Below are 18,948 nucleotides of genomic sequence, written 5' to 3'. Positions count from 1 at the left end.
CAGGTGTTTACTGAACTGAGTCTAGTGCAGTTTCCAGGACAGGTTGGGAAGAGCAGAGCCTCCCTGGAGCAGGAGGATTCACACTATGGAGTGAGGTGGCGATGCTTCTCTGAGCATACCTCTCCTTACAGGCTTGCCTTCCTAGCAATTTCTCTTTGCTTTCTTTTTCTGTATTTCCAAGTTTTTCAGAAAAGAGCATATATACTCTTATATTGCCCTTCCAAAGAAAAGCTATAATGTTTCTTAAGTTGAAATAAAAAATAAAATTCCTGGCTGAGGTAATCTACTTTCCTGCTGAAAAGGCCCCTTGGATTTGTGAAGGTGGAACTATGACTTTCAGATGGCCTTCCTGGGACTTATGATGGGGTTTTGCTGCCCACTAGTGGCAAATGGACTTATAGATCTGGCACTAAGGATGGTCTGAGCAGGCTCAGAGAGAAGACAGGAAACTGAAAGTCCTCCAGGGAAAATGTGAGCTCTCCTGGACCTCCCATTGGGCCAGGGAGTCACCAACCTTCTCCCTGCAGATGGCTGAGCATGATGTAGAAGTGCCCAAACCTGACTGGGAACAGACCATGATTTGGTTCTAGGCTCCAGTCCAGGGGCTATGCTGAGCCCAGGCAGGGTCTGAGTCTTGGGATCAGGGGTGAGCCTCAGTGGATCAGGCTTATGTTCATCCCAGTCTAATCTGGAGCAGGCTGGACTGTTCTGTAAGAAGGGCAGTGGTGAGACCCCAGAGGATCTGAAAAGGCTCACCTCCTCTCAAGCGTGTCATTGCTCCTTGTCTCCCTGCCTGCTTTCTGGGTTTATCTTTGCTGACATCCCCCACCCCCCGCCCCCAGCCACCGCCTCAGATCTTCCTGCACCAAGTCTGTGTCTGATCTGACCACTCACCTCCAGTAGTCATTAGTCACTAAAACAGGGCCTGGGCCTAAGGAAGGAAAGGGGAGAGGCCAAAGGAGGGTTGTGGGCTCCCCACCAGCATTTACTCCTATCACAGGTCTCTTTGTTCCATGAATGCTTTCAGCCCATTTCAGTCTCTGGATCTTGGCACTGTTCTCTATGTCCAGAGCTCTCTCCTCCCCAGTTGTCATGCAACAGGTACTTTCTCCTCATTCCTGTTGCAACCTATGTGTTACTTGCTCAGAAAGGCCTTCCTAGACCACTCAATGTAAAGCAAGCTCTGTAGACCACCTCCATCTGGCTAGTTCACTGCTATGTCCCCAGCATCCATACGAGCCCTGACACATAGGTGCTCTGTCAGAATTCGCTGAATACACAAATTCAAAGGCGCTGAAGGAATGTAGTGCCATCCAGTCTGGAGTGAGATTAGTGTGGCTCCAGGACAAAAGGAGCTTCGAGAAGGGGCCCTGAATGGGGATGGCCAGGTAAGAACAAAATGGCAGTCTCCAGCTACCTCCCCACACCTCAAGTAAGAGAAGCTTCAGCAGCTGGTCAAACTTTCTCAGCAGATTCTCAGTGGCCAGGAGTCCACTTTTTGTAGCATTTGCCAATGTCCACAGTGTAAATTTTCTCACTGTGGCCAATTTCAGGCTACAGATGCTCTGATAACTGGCTGGCAACTTTTTAAAAGACCAGTATGAGCTGGTTCCATCCACCACTGGCTCTGGCCTGCTGAGGACAAGGTGTGGGAGAAGCATGGCAGGACAGGCCACAAGGTCCATCTCTTCTTCATCAGGACAGAGGGTAACAGGGCTGGCATAGGTGGAAGGCTGCTGACCCACTCTCTAGGGAGTGAAAAGGAGGTGATGCCGGGGAACATGGAAGTGGGGCACAAATGCTTGCCTCAGGATGAAATTAGGACCAGCCACCAGGTGTGGGTGGAAAAGTGAGTAGGGCAGGCGAGCAGGAGAAGCGGGGAAAGCCAGCTGGGAATCAGGACTCTGAGGGCACACTCTCAGATCCTCCCCCAGGATCCTGGATCATTCTCACCTGGTGGCCTGCTTCCCCCTAGTGGTTCTACCAGAAACTGCAGGAGCTTCTCTTGTTCCTCCCAGGGCCAAGTTCAACACAGAATCTTCCCTGGGCACGCACAGTGCTGTGCATGGTCCAGGCTGGAGAGAGGGGGGATGAGTAAGAAAAAAATTATTTTTGTGGGAACAGAAAATTGTATAGGGAGGAAAAAAGTGGAGGAATATATTTCTGAGGTAGTAGCAGATCACTCTTTTACCTCCTGCTGTCCCATTCAAGCAGCTGGGCTATTCCTTATCCATCACATAAGGGGAGAGGTGGATCAAGGTAGCAAACAGGAGAAGAGGTTCAGGACCGCAGCATCTGGTGTCAGCATCCAAAGCCTTTATGAGGATTGTGAGAAATCAGAGGGGTGGTGACATTGCTCCTTAGCATGGTGACAGAGGAAGTCTTCCTCTCCCCTTTCTCCCCCACAGCCCCAGACTGGAGAAGATACACCCAGAGGGATGCTGGGGAACCAGAGAGCAAGGCACTCAGGGCTAAAGGGTCAGTTGGACCTCAAGGGTCAGGTGCACACTGAAACCACAGTCTGTGATCTCCTAGCCCCCAGCATCTACATCAGTCTGTGCTGCACTGGGCTACATGGCTGTCCTTCCAGTGGGTCCCTATTTACCTACCTCTTTCAGACAAGAGCTCTGTCCTGGAATAATCTGGACAAGAGAGGTAGGCAGCATTTGAATTGGTTTCTGAAGGAGGAACTCACCATGCGGAGTCAGGATCAGGGCATTTGAGGCTGAGGTGTCAGTGTGGTTAAAAGTTTAGAGGCAGGAAGAAAGGTATGTGGTTTATCCAGGAAGCCACAGTGCTTCTGTTGGCTGGCACATCAAGGAGATCGGTAGTTGTGGGCATAAGGAAATAGAAGCAACAGGTGGAGGCAGGTCTCTTTTGCTATCCTAAGGATAAAGACAAGGTCCAGAATCCCCTGAGGACTGGGAAATTAAGTATCAGACCAACCTGGTCAGATTTGCATTTTCTAAAACTCAGTCTGGCTCCCCAGTAGACCACAGATTGCCAGGGTGTGGGTTCCAGGGCTCATCCGGTGGCAGGGAGAAGTTCTGGGGTGGAGGGTAGATGACTGCTCAATCATCAGGCAACAGGTTTACTAAGACTTAAGTCAAATCAATACACTGGCAACAAAGCAGTTGTTCAGAGAGTGTGGTTTATTTTCTCAGATGTAGAAATCAATTTAAAACCTGAGGTACAAATGAACAAGCCCCATGTCCCCCTCTTGAGTCCTGTTTAGAAGGAACAGGACATAGACTCTTTTGCTAAAATAAATATACTTCCCATTGCATATGGTAATAAATAAAAACATACATAAATAAATAAATAGGATAAAAATGAGAATATAGTCATGAAAGGCCAAATGGAGGCAGCACGTTTCAGTAATTAGATAATGGACAATTCATCTGACTCCACAGGAGAAAATGAAATCCCTCCAGTCCTGGACTGGAGAGATGAGAGACATCCCAGAGTCTTCAGGTGTTCTGCTGTATCTGACATCCAAGGCCCCATGATGAGAAGGCCTCAGACTGAGAATTCTAGGACTCAGGGTTTGTTCTTGAAATTCAGAAAGTTATCAAGGGCTTCCAGATATTTTTTCAATTTCCTTTGGAAATCACCCCAATTATTCTCCATGATAGAGATTGGTTCTCCCTGTGAAGAAACAAGGAAGGTGATATTAGGGTGGAAGGTAGATGACAGGCTAGGAGTCAGGTCATGGCTGAGCGTACCACGTGCATCTTGGGGCATCTTGGGGATCAGCTTACCCTGGGTGTGGGAGTGGGCAGGAGTGGCAGGAATTCCTGTGGGAAGAAACCAAAGCAGGTAGTCAGAGACTCACCTGGAAAAAGAGCAGCCTCCCCAGAGGCTGATCAGGGTAACACAGGGATCCTCAAAACCCTCAACAGCTTTACCCACCTTAAGATTATTCCAGATTAGCAATCCATTTTTGTGGAATTTGCTGGAAGCATTCAAGAATACATCCAGGTTTGGCCTCAGAAGGGTATCTTCCTAAGGAAACCAAGAAAACACGTGGGAAAAGGTCAGGGTTCAGCCTTCTAACATGGCTGAAGTCATCCCCAGTTTTTCAAGTCTGCTTTCAGTGACACCCTTGGACAGTCCTCTGCTAGTCCCCCTCCTGCCCCAGGTGGGTCCCTGAGATACCCCTAATGGCACAGGCCTATAGGTGAGTGTATACCCCAAACAAGGCCTATTTCCCTTGACCCCAAACCCCTGGCTCCAGGTAAGCTACAAGGGCCTGGGTGGATCTTTCTGCCCTTGGGGGGAAAAAGCATTGTCCAAAAGAAGATCTACAAAAGGTAGAGGGCTGGCCAGGGGAGTATTTGCAGCTAAGAGACCAGATAACAGGATTAATGCCTTGACTGAATGAAGGGCTCCTAGAAATCTGGAAGAAAATCACAGAGAGGCCAACCCCAGCAGGATGTGGGTGCAGCCTGTGAACTGTGCATGCCTACAAATGGGGGATACACATGGCCAATAAACTCAGGAGAGATTCAGCCTCTTGTTGGACCTAAGGAATGCCATGCAAACAAAGGTGAGATAACCATGGAAGCCAACTGAAACTAGGAAAAGTAAGTGTAAATGGTAATGCCCAGGGCTAGTCAGTGTGAGAAACAGAATTCAGTGTCTTAAGGAAAAGGAAGGCAGGAAAGTTCTTGGGGGAAATTGTAGGTTGCCCCTACTAAAAAATGAGGAGTTAAGACCTTTAAGTTGTTCACCTAGAGCTGCCTTTTCATTTGTAATTAAAAAAAAAAAAAAATTCCTCATTATAGACCCAGCTGGGAAAATGTTTTGAATGCTTGTTAGCACCTGACACTGGTCCAGTGACTCTATTCACTGGTGCCACATAATTCTCATAGCAACCCCACTGAGATACACACTGTTAACCCCGTTTGCAGATGAAACACTGAGGCTAGGCAAGGTAGGGTGACCTGCCCTAAGCCACCCAAATGGGAAGTGGATTGGGATCCAGGTGCCCAAGTGTGGGCTGAGTGCTTACCAGCAAGGTCTCTTTCTCATTTGAGTCCAAGGGTTCCTGTGGGGGCAGAGGGAGAGAGAGCCGTGAGGCCTCTGTCAGCCCCTCCCTACCCTCTGCCAACCTATCCCAGTTACTTACTTCTGAAGGCGAGGGTGACTTGTTTAACATCTCCATAATTTCATTGATCATTGTGAAGTATTGCTTAGGCAGGTCTGTCGAAAAAGGCCTCCCCTGTGCCTGTGGGACTTGGCATCCAAGCAGGAGCAAGAGAAGGTGCAGGATGGGGAAGCTGCTCATGTTCAGGCTGGCAGGGTGTAGTCTGTCTCGTCCCGGTCCTTTGTGGCGTTCTGAAGCATCCGACACAGTGTCCTGTCTTTTATGCCCCGAGACTGTGCCTACACCCCGATGAGAGCAGCGGATCGGAAGAATTTTTATCTGACATGGAACCTCCATAGCAAACCACAGACTTATTCATCACTTTCTAGTACTGGAGATCAGTGAAACTTGGAAAAAAAAAATTACTCAGAGGTTATCTCCTCCTCTTGCAAGGAGGATAAGAGATGGGCTAGCCACTGGGCAGAGTGGAATAGGTGAGAAGATCCCTCTGACAGGTGAGGGGTTGCCTGACTCTGAGCTACCTTAAGTCTCCTGCCTGCCATCCCCTGGGCAGCTCTGACTGTTTGCTGACCACCCTGCCGGGCACTCCCTGGTCCTATGTGGGTGTCCAAGTGAAGGCCCACTGGAACAGACGATAGTTTGTCTGGAAGCCTGTCACACAGCTAACTATTCACCTTTGGGTTCATCCACTGAGAAGCACATCTCCTGACTACCCCCCACCCCAATGCTGAGTTACTGGTGTTAAAGCCCCCTAGGGTTTGCCCCATGGCCTGTGGGCTGCTTCTCCTCAACACTTTCTGTTCCTGGTGGGGGGCAGATGGAGCCCAGGCACCAGACACTCATTCTTTTTTCATTGATCTGACAGCCTGACTCTGCCCTGGGTTTTGGGGTCTTAACCTCTAGTGGAGGCCTGCCTGCAAGCCCCAGATATTCCCTTTGGTTGCACAGAGGAGCTGGGGCCTTTGAGGAAATTATCCCTGGGAGACAGGGGAAGGGGCTAGCCTGGGAAGGTTTAGGAGGTGGAACTGGAAGCTCTGAGGGCTGAGGCAAGGGAAGAGGGGAAGACAACTTTTGGTTTCAGACTGGGTCTCTAGCAATGGGGGCAGAGGAATAGCAGAGAGAGCTGTGTTACAGGGGTCTGGATCCCAGTCTGAGGGAGTATGGACTTGGCAGGCACAGGCCCTGTAGGAAGGCTTTGCAGAGTCGGGGAGAAGGCAGGGACAGACCATGAGAAGCCCATAGAGAACCAGAGTAACAGCAGCTAGAGAAGAAGCAGGAAAACCAGGAGGCTAGGGGGGCCCAGAGGCAGCCCCTGAAGGGAGAAGGGGACCACTGTCCCATGAGGCATGTCAGGCCCTGACTCAAGCCCAGGACGGAGGGTTTTGGCAAAGGGGTGAATGTGACAGGGTGTGGGGAAGAGTTCTTTGAGATAACTGGGCCTGGGGAGGCGGAACAGGAGAGGCGGGCTGGAAGATCCAGGGGTCAGGGTGAGATGTGATACAATCTGTGGGGAGTGTAATGTGAGATGTGATACAGTGTGGGGAGATGAAGGATAGAAGGTTATGCTGAGGCAGGGAAACTGGGGTGTTTCGGGCCTCTGACCAAGGAGCAGATCTGGTAAAGACAAGGACCAGGATGTGGCTGCAGAGAAGGCAGGTGAAGAAGCTGTGACCCAAGGCATTGCTTTGAGAATAACGCCCTTAGCCAGTATACATGGCGTCCTGCTCAGCCATGGGCCAGGAAGGGTCCTGGAATCTGGGCCCAGAACATCCTCAGAAAACACAGGGAGTGTCTTGAAGGCACAGTGAAATGAGGCAACACCAGGGAACCTTATAGCTAGGTACTCACTAGGCATCAATCATCCAACAGTTGCTATGTGTAAGCCCTGGGAATAGAACAGCCTTGGCTCTTCTCCTTAAGAAATGCATAGTCTTGTGAGGAGAGGCCAACAGCTAGCCTTGCTCCTCTAATCTTGGACCTCAGAACCACTGCTTCAGCAGCACGTGGGAGCTTATTGGAAGTGCAAGTGCTCAGGCCTCATCTCAGACGTTCAGAATCAAAAATTGCATTTTGACAAGACCCTTAGGTGATTCACATGACATTGCAGAAGTTCTGATTTTAAGTACTGAACTCATAACATAAGAGCTTAATAAATGTGAGATGCTGTTATTATCTGCTCTCCCTACAAACTTTGTATAGGCCTCATACAACACTTTCACTTTGTATTTGTTCTTGTCTGCCCTATTAGACTTTGAGCTTAAAAGCTGGAAAAAAAATAGAGTACTCAGCTTGGGTAAGGCTGAGGGTCCTTGCCTCAGAGACACAGGGCTTCTTGACTACTACCATGGGTTGGTGTTAACCTTCTTTATAAAAGTTTTAGGGACCTGAACACAAAAATATGTGATTTCTTACAGAGAAAAACCTCTACTTTTTTTTTTTTAATCAAAGGACTTTTTGAGGGAATTTTAAAGTTCAGTCAGTTTTGAAGCTAGGAAAGCTGAGCATTCCTGCAAATGCTCCTTTAAAAGTCCTGACTTTGTATTGCATTATAGCAAAGAAAACCCGAGCAATGCTACTATAAATCTTGACATTTATAGTATTTGTTTCTTGTTTTTTTTTATCTTTTTTTAAATTTTATTTATTTATGATAGTCACAGAGAGAGACAGAGAGAGAGAGAGGCAGAGACACAGGCAGAGGCAGGCTCCATGCAGGGAGCCTGATGTGGGATTCGATCCCAGGTCTCCAGGATCGCGCCCTGGGCCAAAGGCAGACGCTAAACCACTGCACCACCCAGTGATACCCTTGTTTTTAAAAATCTTACAAAGGTTATCAAGGGAGAAGGTAGTCTTAGGCCTTATGCCAGAAGCTTTGGAAGCACTGTGAGGTATCCAGCCAGGGAAGCATATAGCCCTGAAATGTTTGGGTTCCAGGAAGCCCAGTCTAACCACTGTGGGGAGAATGGCTAGGAAGAATCAGGACAGCAGGGTGGCCAGTGAGGGGGTGTGGGAGCATCTCTGGACCATAGATGGTGGAGAGGCTAGCCTGGGTTGTTTCTGGTGCAGAGGCAGAGAACTACATGGAGGTAAAATCTAGCAGCTAACTTCCACTGAGTGACACTTAGCAAATGCTGGGTGCTCTGTTCTTTTCCCTAGTTGATTCATTAATCTTCACAGTGAAACTATGAGGCAGGTTTTCTCATTATCACTGTTTCACAGCTAGGAAACTGAGGCTCAGGGAGGCTGAGTTCCTACAGATAGAAAGTGGCATTGCCAAGATCGAATGCAAGCAGGTCTGTCTGACCCTAGAGGCTGAGTTCCAGAAAGTAATAGATTAAGGGGTGATGCAGGGTGGTAGGAGGGGGACAGTGTGGTGAGAATAAGATGTAGCCACTGGAATGACTGACAAGAGGACACTGGTGCCTCTGGGGGAGCAGTTTTATTGTGCAGTAGAACAGAAGCTGGTGGCGGTAGGCTGATGAATGAAGGTGGGACAAAGGATACTAGATGCTTTGAAGTTTTATTCTGAAGAGAAGGGGAGAGAGGTAGGTGGCTAGAGGAGTGAAAGAGTCAGAGAGGATCTTTCCAGACAGGGAAGCTTGAAGATCTGTCTGCTGGAGCTGAGCTGAGAGTGGGTTGGACAGGGAAGGCTCCTGGCATTACGTGTCACGTTGCTCATCTGAGCAGAGGGCTCAGCTAGTGCATCCGGGGGTGGGGAGTGGGGGTGCAATGGATTGTGTCCACTGGTTTGGTGGCAGGAGAGGAAAATGGTTTTCTGTGTCCCCTGTGAAATAGACAAAGTCAACTCCTAAAGATTTAGGGAGGTGGGTAGGGTTAGAGGCATGGAGGCTGCCATGGTTGGGAGTGTGTGAGCTGATTGTCTGGAGATAACCATAAGGGGCTGGTAGCCTGGGCTTAAAATACAAGAAGGTTGAGAGAATCCAAAGCCTTTGGATTCAAAGTGAGAGGTCCAAAGTATAGAATGGAGGGCCCCCAAGGCACGGTGATGAGGCCATGGGAGGAGGCCATGATGGGCTGAGAAAGGAGCAGGGATGGCCAGAGCAAGTCAGGCAGGAGGTAGTGGGCCCAGTCCCCTTGGAGAGGCCATTTGAGAACAAGCCAGTACTTATCCCTGTGCAAGGAACAGAGAGTTGCATTTCATGAAGCGAATATTCTTCAGAGAGGGCTGTTCAGCTGCTGCTGTAGGGGACATCCAGGTATCCTCCCCAGTGCTTCTGTGACCTCTCAAGGCATCCAGAGGACTGACCTCCTTTGGGAGTCTCCTTTGAGGTTTGCCTTGGCTCTAAAGGAGCTGCTTTGGGTCAAATCACTGGAACCCCCTCCTTCTCCCGCAGGCCATAGTCATGCCCAACCATTTGGAAAGGCCTGGCCTCCTGTAATAAAGTGACTCTACCCCTGGTATTTACATCACCCTAGCCTAGGGAAAGCCTCCTCTGTAGGCTGGGCTGATCGCAATCAGGAAGGGAAATGAGCTGAGGGTGCCCAGCTCTAGGTGGCACCAGGGAGGCCCTGCTAGAGCTGGGGTGGGAGAGCCAACCCAGCCAGTACTGCTGACCCAAGTCTGCAGAAAAGGACTCAGGGTGGGTCTCTGGGCCCCATCCCATAGGTCTCCATAGGCCTGTGGTACAGATTCACTTGGAATGGGCCACAGTGTTCAAGCTTGTGAACTTTGAGACCCATCCACATCTGCTCCTTCCTCTCACCCTACTCAGCCACACAGGTCTAGTGGAATTTTCTGGGGTGCCCACCACCAGCAGGGACCCAGACCTCAGTTATCATGACAGACACCCTTTACACCCTCTCTATTGCCTCCTGTGTCAGATTTTGTCTGCCCATGACCTTCCGTTGGTAACCCTGACCACACTGCCTGGTTTTGTCAATACAGAAGGCAACTCAGGGCTCCTGGCTGGCCAAGCAGTGCTATTAGGTTTCATGTGCTCACCTGAACAGAAAGAGCTCTGGGAAAAGGGGGTCTGGACTCCTGTCTCATCCAGCTCTGTACCCCTGCCCTGGGGCCTGCATAGCCTCACCCTTGTGACCTTCCACTTTCCATCCCATGCTGTGGATGTGGCCTCCTTGGGGCCCAACTGTGCCAAATGGACCTCCTCCCCAAGTCCAATCATAGAGAAGACAGATGGAAAATCACAGTTTAAAATAATAAGCCTGGAAATGGGACAGCCTCGCCCAGCTTGGACGATATGGGAAGACTGAGGAAGGGAAAGCTAAGCTAAGGAGAGTGCAGAGCTAGACATGATATAGACGGAATGCTCCCCAGTACAGCTGGGTGTGGGGATGCAGGCATTCTGTCAGTCTCAAGTCTACTAAACTCAACTCAGATAATCTGGTAATTGGGGGTAACCATGTCATTCTTGTTATTTAAAAACACATGTGCATTTGCTGCCTGCCATTCTCTCATGGCCCACCTGGAACACAAAGATTCGGGACATGCATGCCTATTATGTTGATAAAACCAGGAACCAGGTGAGGGACAGACATACAGGGCCCTCACCCCCACACTTCCCATTCTCAAAGAAGCTGCTCCAAAACTGTGAAGGGATGTACATGCTAATAACACAGTGTTCCACCCCCTTAAATGAACTGCTCTTCTAAGTGATTGAGCCTTCATGCAGATGGTTAGCCATGGAGATGATGTTACCAGGCAAAATCTTGGCTGCCTTGCAGGCAGGGAAGGGGAGGCCAGGAAAGGTGGGTGACAGAGAGAGCTGTTCAGGGGAAAACAGGACCAGATCCTGGCTTGGGAGAGCCACAAACAGGCCCAGGTGAGCTCAGAGCCAGGTTGCCCACTCTGTCTGGTGAGCAGCGGTTCTTATCGTCCTTGCTGAGGTGAGGTGAAACTTTGAGAAGGTTTTTTCAAGTTTACTGATCATAAGTTCCAGAAAATGATGAATAAGTTGATAAGTTTGTCATGGAGGTTCCCTATCAGAAAAGGGTATCAGCCCATCTGGGGCTTCTCTGAACATCCCGCATCACCCCGTTTCCCGCCTTGCCTCACCCCCACCCCCCTCAGTGGGTCTATAAGAGAGAAGGAGGCTGGGCCACTTCAGATCCCATACAGCCAGGGAGGACCACATTTGCTCCTAGAAATTCAGAGATGTGGACGTCCCTCTGCCTTCAGCTTCTCATCTTCCTTCCTTTCAGCCTCTCCAGATCCCTGCTCTCAGTGACCCCTGGAGACCAGGAGCAGGCCTGTTGCGAGTACTGGAGCACCATCCCTGAGATCTACTATAAGCTGAACATTACCTCTGTGAGTAGCTGGGGACACACTGGGCATGGGTAGGAATGGCCTGGCAGTCTCAGGCCAGAGGCACTCATAGTTCTCTCTTTTCCCCTGCAGACACCTGAAGACTTCAATCTGCGGCTAGAGCTGGAGGTGAGAGCTCAGGCCCAGGGGCCTACTGTCTCCCTGCCAGTGACTGCCATTATGCTGCTGGTCACTGCCCTGGGCTTGGGAGTGTTTGGCTCAGGCACACCTGGATGGTCACACCTGAGCTTTTATCCTTTACCTGCCATTTTAAGGGCAGATACTTGGATTCACCTGTTCTTTGCCTCATGTGGGGGTTGTAGAGTAGATGTTTATTTCCAAGTATTGGAGTTCTAAAATTTTAGATTGCTAAAGCAGGCCTCCTTCCCTTTGGATTCTTCTGGCAGCTGGGTCATGAAGTTTCCAATTCACCCAGGCTCTTTCCAGAGCCCATCTGGAGCCAGGTGGTGGGACAGGCCTTTCCTTGACTGGGATTTGCTGGAATGTGCTGTGACCACCTCAGGTCCTGCGCTCATGGGGCAGCTGGGTTCTTTCTGGTCTGTCTGGGGCAGGACAGAGCACCAATGCAGAAAGCTAGGGGAAGTGGTGGAGGGTGCCAGCAAAGGCATCCCAGAAAGGAGGCAGGAGGGATGACACACCACACCATGAGGACAGCCCCTTCTGAACCCTCCCTCAATCACTCTTTGTCCTACAGAAAGATACCCTTCTGAAGTCTAACCTGGCTGCCTTCCGGAACATCTCAGAGAAGTTCTTCAGTGTCTCTAATGCATCTTTATCCATCAGTAAAAATCTGGAGAAGCTGGAGGTGTGTTGGGGAGGGTCTCTCTGGCACTGGGTCTACAGGACCACAAAGGAGCCCACTCCAGATCAGAGTGCATGGCCTTATCTTGCCCATTTCCTAAATAGCAGCAGCATTTTCACCCTGATACCTGAGTTCCTACTCCTTCCCTTGCTGCCAACCCCTCCATGGCTGGGGACAGTTACCACCTAGTACCTTCCTGAGTAGGGTCACTGGCAGGGAGACACAGAGGCCCAACAGCTCCTAGTGAGACTCCTGTTGCCTTCTTGGCTTTCCCCTAAAAGGTCAACTAACTGGCTTTTCTTGTCTCTGGACCACAGAACTTGCTGCAAACCTTGCCCATGCCCATGCCCACACCCCAGGTGAGCTGCCCAGACTGAGCATGGAACCTACCATATCCCTTCTGCCTCCTTCACATCTGACCCGTATTTCTTATTTCTTCAAAGAGAGAAGTGTACATCCAAGCAGAAGATTTTAATGAGTTTTCAGAGAAGCTGAAAATCTTCCTGGAAGCCCTGGATGATTTCCTGAAGCCCTTACTGAAATGCCCAGGAACTTTCAAAGCCTCATGTAAAAAGTCTTAGTCCAGAGCTTTGTATTCCCAGGGCTCAGAGCTGGGCTCAGGTCCTGGGTCTCCAACCCTCCTCCTTGATATTCTAGTTAATGTTCCAATCTGTCACAGATCTCATTGACAATCCTATTTATGTAACAGTTTATTTATTGTTCACCCTATTATGGAGTTATTTATTGTAATAATGGAGCCCTCTTAGGAGCTGCTGAGCAGAGCTCAGAGGAGATGTGAAGCTGTTATCATTTGTACTTCAGATTGCAAACGGGTTCCTTCTCTGCAAGAAATAAATGTTTTATGAAGAGCTACTTTGTGCACAATGTTGCATTTCTAGAGGGTTTCTCTTCTTTGATCTGAGTCTGGGTTGCAGTTTCTACATCCATGGTTAATGTCTTTAATTCTGTGGTTTTGATTCCTCTTGGGATTCTGTCTTTTTTCCCCCCTGGTGTTCCCTATCCTATCCCCTGCATGGGCTCACTCAGATCTTTTCCTTCTCCCTGGCTCAGGCACCACCATCAGCCCCACGCCCCTACTCATCCCTCTCCTCACTACCCACATCTGCCTCCTAGCACCTCTCTGCTCTGTCCACTTTTCATCATTCCCACGTGCACCACCACCCCTATCTGGCCCCAGACCTGACTGCTGGAATTCCCACCACAGCTCCCAGGCCAGGCAGCTCCCATCCTCTTTCTCAAAGGTGCCGGAGCAGCTGGACACCTCTCTGCCCACAGCCGCCCTGCTGCTGTCCCTCTAGTGACTTAGGGTTAGCCCACTTGGACCAGGCCCCAGGAGAAACACACTCTGGTTTTCTTCCTAATGAAGTCCCCATTGAGGATCCATATGGCTTCTTTCGGTACAGAGAATGAATAGCCCTTGTTAGTTTGGGATCCTGATCTCCCAAAGTCCCCTCACACCTATTTAAGTCTTTGGTCCTCTCTCACCCCCCTGTCCTTTTCTACCGCCTGGGGGCCACACCTGGATGAGAAGAATATAGTCCACACCACATGATGTGAAATATGCTCCAGTTTTTTTATATTCTAAAACCCTCCAGATTCGATAAAACACAACTCTAATGGCCAGACAGTTAGCAAATGAAGTGTCTTCTTCCTAGTTAGCTGTCAACTAGAGGACATTTGCTTGTTGTAAACTACTGTCTCAAGATAAAATGTCAGTTTAACAGGATGCTGAGTAGGGTTTTGCCTGTTGTCCTAGAAAAGACAACCAGCATCCAAGCTTATGCCTCTTTGACCCAAGAAGACAACCAGTGGGACAGAGTGCCTTGGAGCCTTCTGGCCTCCCACAGTGTGATGGAGCAAGAATATGTGGTTTTCTTTTCTTTTTTTTTTAAAACATTTTAAAAATATTTTATTTATTTATGAGAGAGAGAGAGAGAGGCAGGCAGAGGGAGAAGCAGGCTCTATGCAGGGAGCCTGACGTGGGACTCAATCCTGGGTCCCCAGGATCAGGCCCTGGGCTGAAGGCGCCGCTAAACTGCTGAGCCATCCAGGCTGCCCGAATATGTGGTTTTCTAAGGCCTAAGCAGAAAGCCAGAAGTTAGAAGGGCTTAAAGCCCTGGTAAAGAAGGCTACCTGCCAATGAGAGGAACTCAGGAAGATACTGTAGGATGATCCCAGGGACTGGAGCAGGGGGCTCAGAAGAGGTAGAATGAAGGGTTTTTCCTGGAGGGGGAGCTATGGAGTAAGCAGGTTCCTGCCTGTTCCTTCACAGAATCCCAAAGGATGCAGACACATACCCATGGGACCCACCTGCCACAGAGAGCCTTGCAGTCAGGCAAGTCTAGCCCGAAAAGCAACAACAAGTAAGAGGATGACAACAGTGCCTGTCATGTAAGAGACAGGGGTCTCAATCCTCCCCACTCCAATGTCCCAAGGAGGAAGGGGTCCTGAAGAGGAAGGGGAAAAGAGAAAATGCAGCCATGCCTTCCCCCACCCTCATTGGGTGGCAGCTCTCCAAGGCAGAACTAACCAGCCTAGGGAAGGGGGAAAAGTGAGTGTCACATTGGCTCCAAGCTGCACCCGATTTTCTTTTAGACTGCAAGGGACTCAATAGTTGGGAATCTGCTCAAGAAGTTGACCAGTCAGGAATGAGTGGTAGGAAGGGACACAGATAAAGACGATGATTGAAAAAGGAATAAGTGGTGGTTTGTGTGTGCCGGCCTCTGCGCCCCAGTCATTTGGCAGCCTCTCACAGCTCACAGTTACAGAGCCTGCTCCCCGCTGCTGCCTGTGCCCCTGTGAAGCTCCATCCATGCTCTTCATCCAGCCCATTGTTCCCCTGCATCTTCCTCCTCATTCAAATGCCCTGACTAGCTGCTTCTGTAGGTCTGTCAGGTCTAGAAGTGAGAGGAAGTTCACTGAGACAGGAGGACAACTTGCTTGCACCCATTTTCTCTGCCCTGTCTCCCTCTGACTCAGAGCCTCCTCTGGCCAATTCTTTTGGGAGCATAAGCTCTTTAGCTCTGCGACTGTTATCCTCTATGTGTTGTGCCCAAATGGTGGGTCCTCTACCTCCTTGTCACCTCCTCCCTTCTGCACACAGGACCCTCTATTTGGCTTCTTACATATCTTATCTCTAATTTGTGGAAGTTTAGATTGAAACATTTGCCCCACTATTGAACACTAACGTTTTCCAAACATCTTCTTGTGTATTGGGTCCCATAGGTTTACAATGGACTCTTTCAACTCAGAACTTTTTCAGATTTAGCTCCTGAGTCTCAGTCTTATCATTCCAGGGAACTTGTCTGGTAAGTACTCCACAAGGCTGGGGTGAGTTGAGGAGGCCCATGGCTTGGAATGCCACACTACATTTCTGCCTGCCCAGATGTCTGTGCCAAAAGGGCCACAAGACCACAGACAGCAGGTTAGAAGTGAAGTTGGAGTCATGGGTCTCTTTGGTCTTTGTAGGTTAATTGTCCTAACCTCTCTAATGATTGTTTTCTTTCTTTCTTCTTTCTTTCTTTCTTTCTTTCTTTCTTTCTTTCTTTCTTTCTTTCTTTCTCTTTTTCTTTCTTTCTTTCTTTCTTTTTCTTTCTTTCTTTCTTCTTTCTTTTTTTTTTCTTTCTTTCCTTTTTTTAAGACTTTACTTATTTATTCATGAGAGACACAGAGAGAGAGGTAGAAACACAGGCTGAGGGAGAAGCAAGCTCCCTATGGGAGCCTGATGTGGGACTCAATCCCAGGATCCCGGGATCCCAACCTGAGCCAAAAGGCAGATGCTCAACCACTGAGCCATCCAAGTGCCTCTCTAATGATTGTTTTCTTAACTGAAATTGCCTTAGGTCCTCACTTTGAAACATCTAGTCTGTATTTGTATGCCAGTGTTCATACAGCTGTCTTAGTCCATATAGGCTGCTATAAAAAACTACTATAGGTTCTGTGGCTTAGAAAGCACAGAAATTTATTTCTCACAGTTCTGGAGGCTGGGCAGTCCAATATCAGGATGCTGACAGATTCAGTATCAGATGAGGGACTCTTTCCTTGTTCATAGATGGCTATCTTTTCACTCTAACTTCACTTGCAAGAAGAGGCAAGAGAGTGCTCTGGGGCCTCTTTTATAAGGGCACTAATCCCATTCATGAGAGGTGTGCCTTCATAACCAGCACTTCCCAAAAGCCCCACTTCTAGATCCCCAGTAGGCTGGCAGTCAGATTTCAATGTATGAATGTTGGAGAGATGAAAACATTCAGTCTACAACAGCAGCATTATTTACAGTAGCTAGAGCAGCCCAATTGTCCATCAACAGCTAGATGGATAGATGAAATACAGCCTCTACATACAGTGGAATATTGTTGATATGAGAAGGAGAAAGGGGAAAGAAGGGGATTCTGATACATGCTGCCATATGGATGAACCTTGAAGACATTGTGCTAAGCGAAAAGAACCAGAGACAAAAGGTAAATATTGCACTCTACTTACAGAAGATATTTCTAGTAATAAAATTTTTTAGAAGATTTTTATTTATTTAGAGGGAGAGAGAAAAAGAGAGCATGTATGCACATGAACAATGGGGAGAGGGGCAGAGGGAGAGGGACAAGCAGACACCCCACTGAGTGCAGAGCCTGCTGTGGGGCTCCATCTCACAACCCTGAGATCATAACCTGAGCTGAAATCAGGAGTCAGATGCTTAACCAACTGAGCCATCCAAGTGCCCCAATAGTTATCAAATTAGTAGAGACAGAAAATATAAAGATAGTTGCCAGTAGTTGTGGATAGGGGAGAATGGGGCATATTGTTTAATGGATACAGAGCTTCATTTTGAGATGATGAAAAAATTCTGGAGATGGGTGGGGTGACGGTTGCACTATATGAATGTACTTAATGCCACTATACTGTACCTTAATAGATGGTTAAGATGATAAATTTCATGTTATATATATTTTACTGTAATAAAAAAAAAAGTCTAGTCTGGGTATTTTTTCAGTAGAGCCTGAGAGTCTTCCTGAGTCTTCCATCGCCCAGATTTGCCCAATGCCAGGACATTCTCCACCCTGATCCCTCATCCTTCCTCAGTTTGGGGCCCCTTGGTCTCTTAGCAGCCGGGTAAATGACCCTTTATTTTAAGACTCGGTTCCTGACCACTCCATTGTGCAGCTCTCTGAGCTTCCTTACCCACCCAAAGGGCACTGCTTACCTTTTAGTATAAGAACTTGTTTATGAGAGCATGTGGACCCATGGAAATGGTAAGGCCACATCAGCTTCCTCCCTGTGCCCTAGGAGGCCTATATAGGAAATAGGGGAATGGTCTGGAAGTCCTGGAAGAATGAGCATTCTGAGCTTAGACACTTGGCATAGGCAATCAGGGTAGCAAGCAGAGGGAAGCACCAAATGAAGGTGGCTCTAGCGGTTGGCAGTCTATTGCTCATAGTGGGATCTGGCACAGCCCCAGGTTTCCCTTGCAAATTTCTACTCTACATTTGACATATGGGAATGTCAGGTAAGTAAATTTAGATCTCCCACAGATTACTCTCAGGGTGGGAGGAAGAGAGGCTGGTGGAAAAGACTGCGGTTTTGCCATCTTGCCAAACTCTCTCACTCTGAAAATTTTTCCAGTTCTTTTTGTTTTTCTGGTATTTGAAATGCAAGAAATTTCAATTATTTTATTGTATTTTTTATATCTAAAAATGGAATGTAGAGCACACATACAGAAAAGGGTATAAAACGTGTATAACGTTTAACAAATAATTATAAAGCAGTCACCCATATCACCAGCGCTCGTCAAATGAAATAACATTGCCCAAACTCCAAAATTCTCCCCACATTTGCCTTCTGATCATGGTTTCCTCCCTTTTGGGGATGAAAACTGATTAGCCTATCTCTCTTTTTAAAATAATGTATTTATTTATTCACGAGAGACAGAGGGAAAGGCAGAGACATAGACAGAGGGAGAAACAGGCCCCTGCAGGCATCCTGATGTAGGACATGATCCCAGGACCCCAGGATCTTGACCTGAACTGAAGGCAGATGCTCAACTGCCCAGGCGTCTCTGATTAGCCTATCTTATGATGATCGGTTTCTTGGTTTTCTTTTAGCTTTGTCAACTTCAAATGCATTTCTAAACAATATAATTTAGCTTTGGCTGCTTTTAAACATTAAGTGAATGGAGTTGAGTTGTTTCCAGTTTTTATTGCAAATGAATCTGCTGCAAATATTATCCTGGAGCACATACACATGTACTTATTAGGCAGAATAGATGAACTCCCAACACCACCACCACCAAGATGTCCATGTCCTAATCCCTGGAACCTGTGAATTTGTTATCTTACTTTTGCAGAGATGATTAAGGATTTTGAGATGTGAAGATTATCCTGGATTATCTGAGTAGGCCCAATGAAATCATCAGGGTTATAACAGGGATTCAGGAGGGTAAGATACAGGGAAGGAGAGGAGATAGTGGAAGCAGAAGTCAGAGAAAGAGAGATGGATTTGAAAAGCCTTCCTCAGTGGCCTTAAAGATAGATGAAGTAGTCATAGGCAAAATGCCTGTGGGACTCAGTGGTTGAGCCTTTGGCTTAGGTCATGATCCCAGGGTCTGGGATTGAGTACTGCATCAGGCTCCTTGCAGGGAGCCTGCTTCTCCCTTACCTGTTTTTCTACCTCTCTCTCTTTCTTTCTCTGTCTCTCTCTCTCATGAATAAATAAATAGAATCTTAA

General features: G+C 48.2%; 2 protein-coding genes across 9 annotated transcripts in view; one reads left to right on the top strand and one right to left on the bottom strand.

Annotated features, from left to right (window-relative positions):
• The window catches only part of LOC144322066 (uncharacterized), a 184,346-nt gene extending 171,262 nt beyond the window's left edge, over positions 1 to 13,084 (top strand). For 7 of the 8 annotated variants that reach the window (XR_013387624.1, XR_013387626.1, XR_013387625.1 and 4 more), the window contains 5 exons: positions 11,288 to 11,393; positions 11,484 to 11,519; positions 12,106 to 12,216; positions 12,531 to 12,572; positions 12,657 to 13,084. Coding sequence is in view for 2 of the 8 variants with exons in the window: in XM_077911592.1 (XP_077767718.1) it covers positions 11,288 to 11,365 (78 nt within the window). In the remaining 6 variants the exon portion in view is untranslated. The remainder of the gene's footprint in view (positions 1 to 11,287; positions 11,394 to 11,483; positions 11,520 to 12,105; positions 12,217 to 12,530; positions 12,573 to 12,656) is intronic. The other variant, XM_077911593.1, reaches the window with a different exon arrangement.
• On the bottom strand, positions 3,135 to 5,384 carry IL3 (interleukin 3). Its single transcript, XM_077910937.1, has 5 exons — positions 5,132 to 5,384; positions 5,015 to 5,050; positions 3,913 to 4,005; positions 3,762 to 3,797; positions 3,135 to 3,648 (listed from the first exon to the last, which is right to left on the bottom strand). Exons 1-5 carry the CDS (start codon positions 5,288 to 5,290, stop codon positions 3,541 to 3,543), a joined length of 432 nt encoding a protein of 143 aa, XP_077767063.1. The 5' UTR covers positions 5,291 to 5,384; the 3' UTR covers positions 3,135 to 3,540.
• Positions 13,085 to 18,948: the final 5,864 nt, after the last annotated feature.

This window comes from Canis aureus, chromosome 10, assembly GCF_053574225.1.
Source record: "Canis aureus isolate CA01 chromosome 10, VMU_Caureus_v.1.0, whole genome shotgun sequence".
NCBI classification, from domain to species: Eukaryota; Metazoa; Chordata; class Mammalia; order Carnivora; family Canidae; genus Canis; species Canis aureus.
This window is presented reverse-complemented; position numbering and strand designations above follow the sequence as displayed.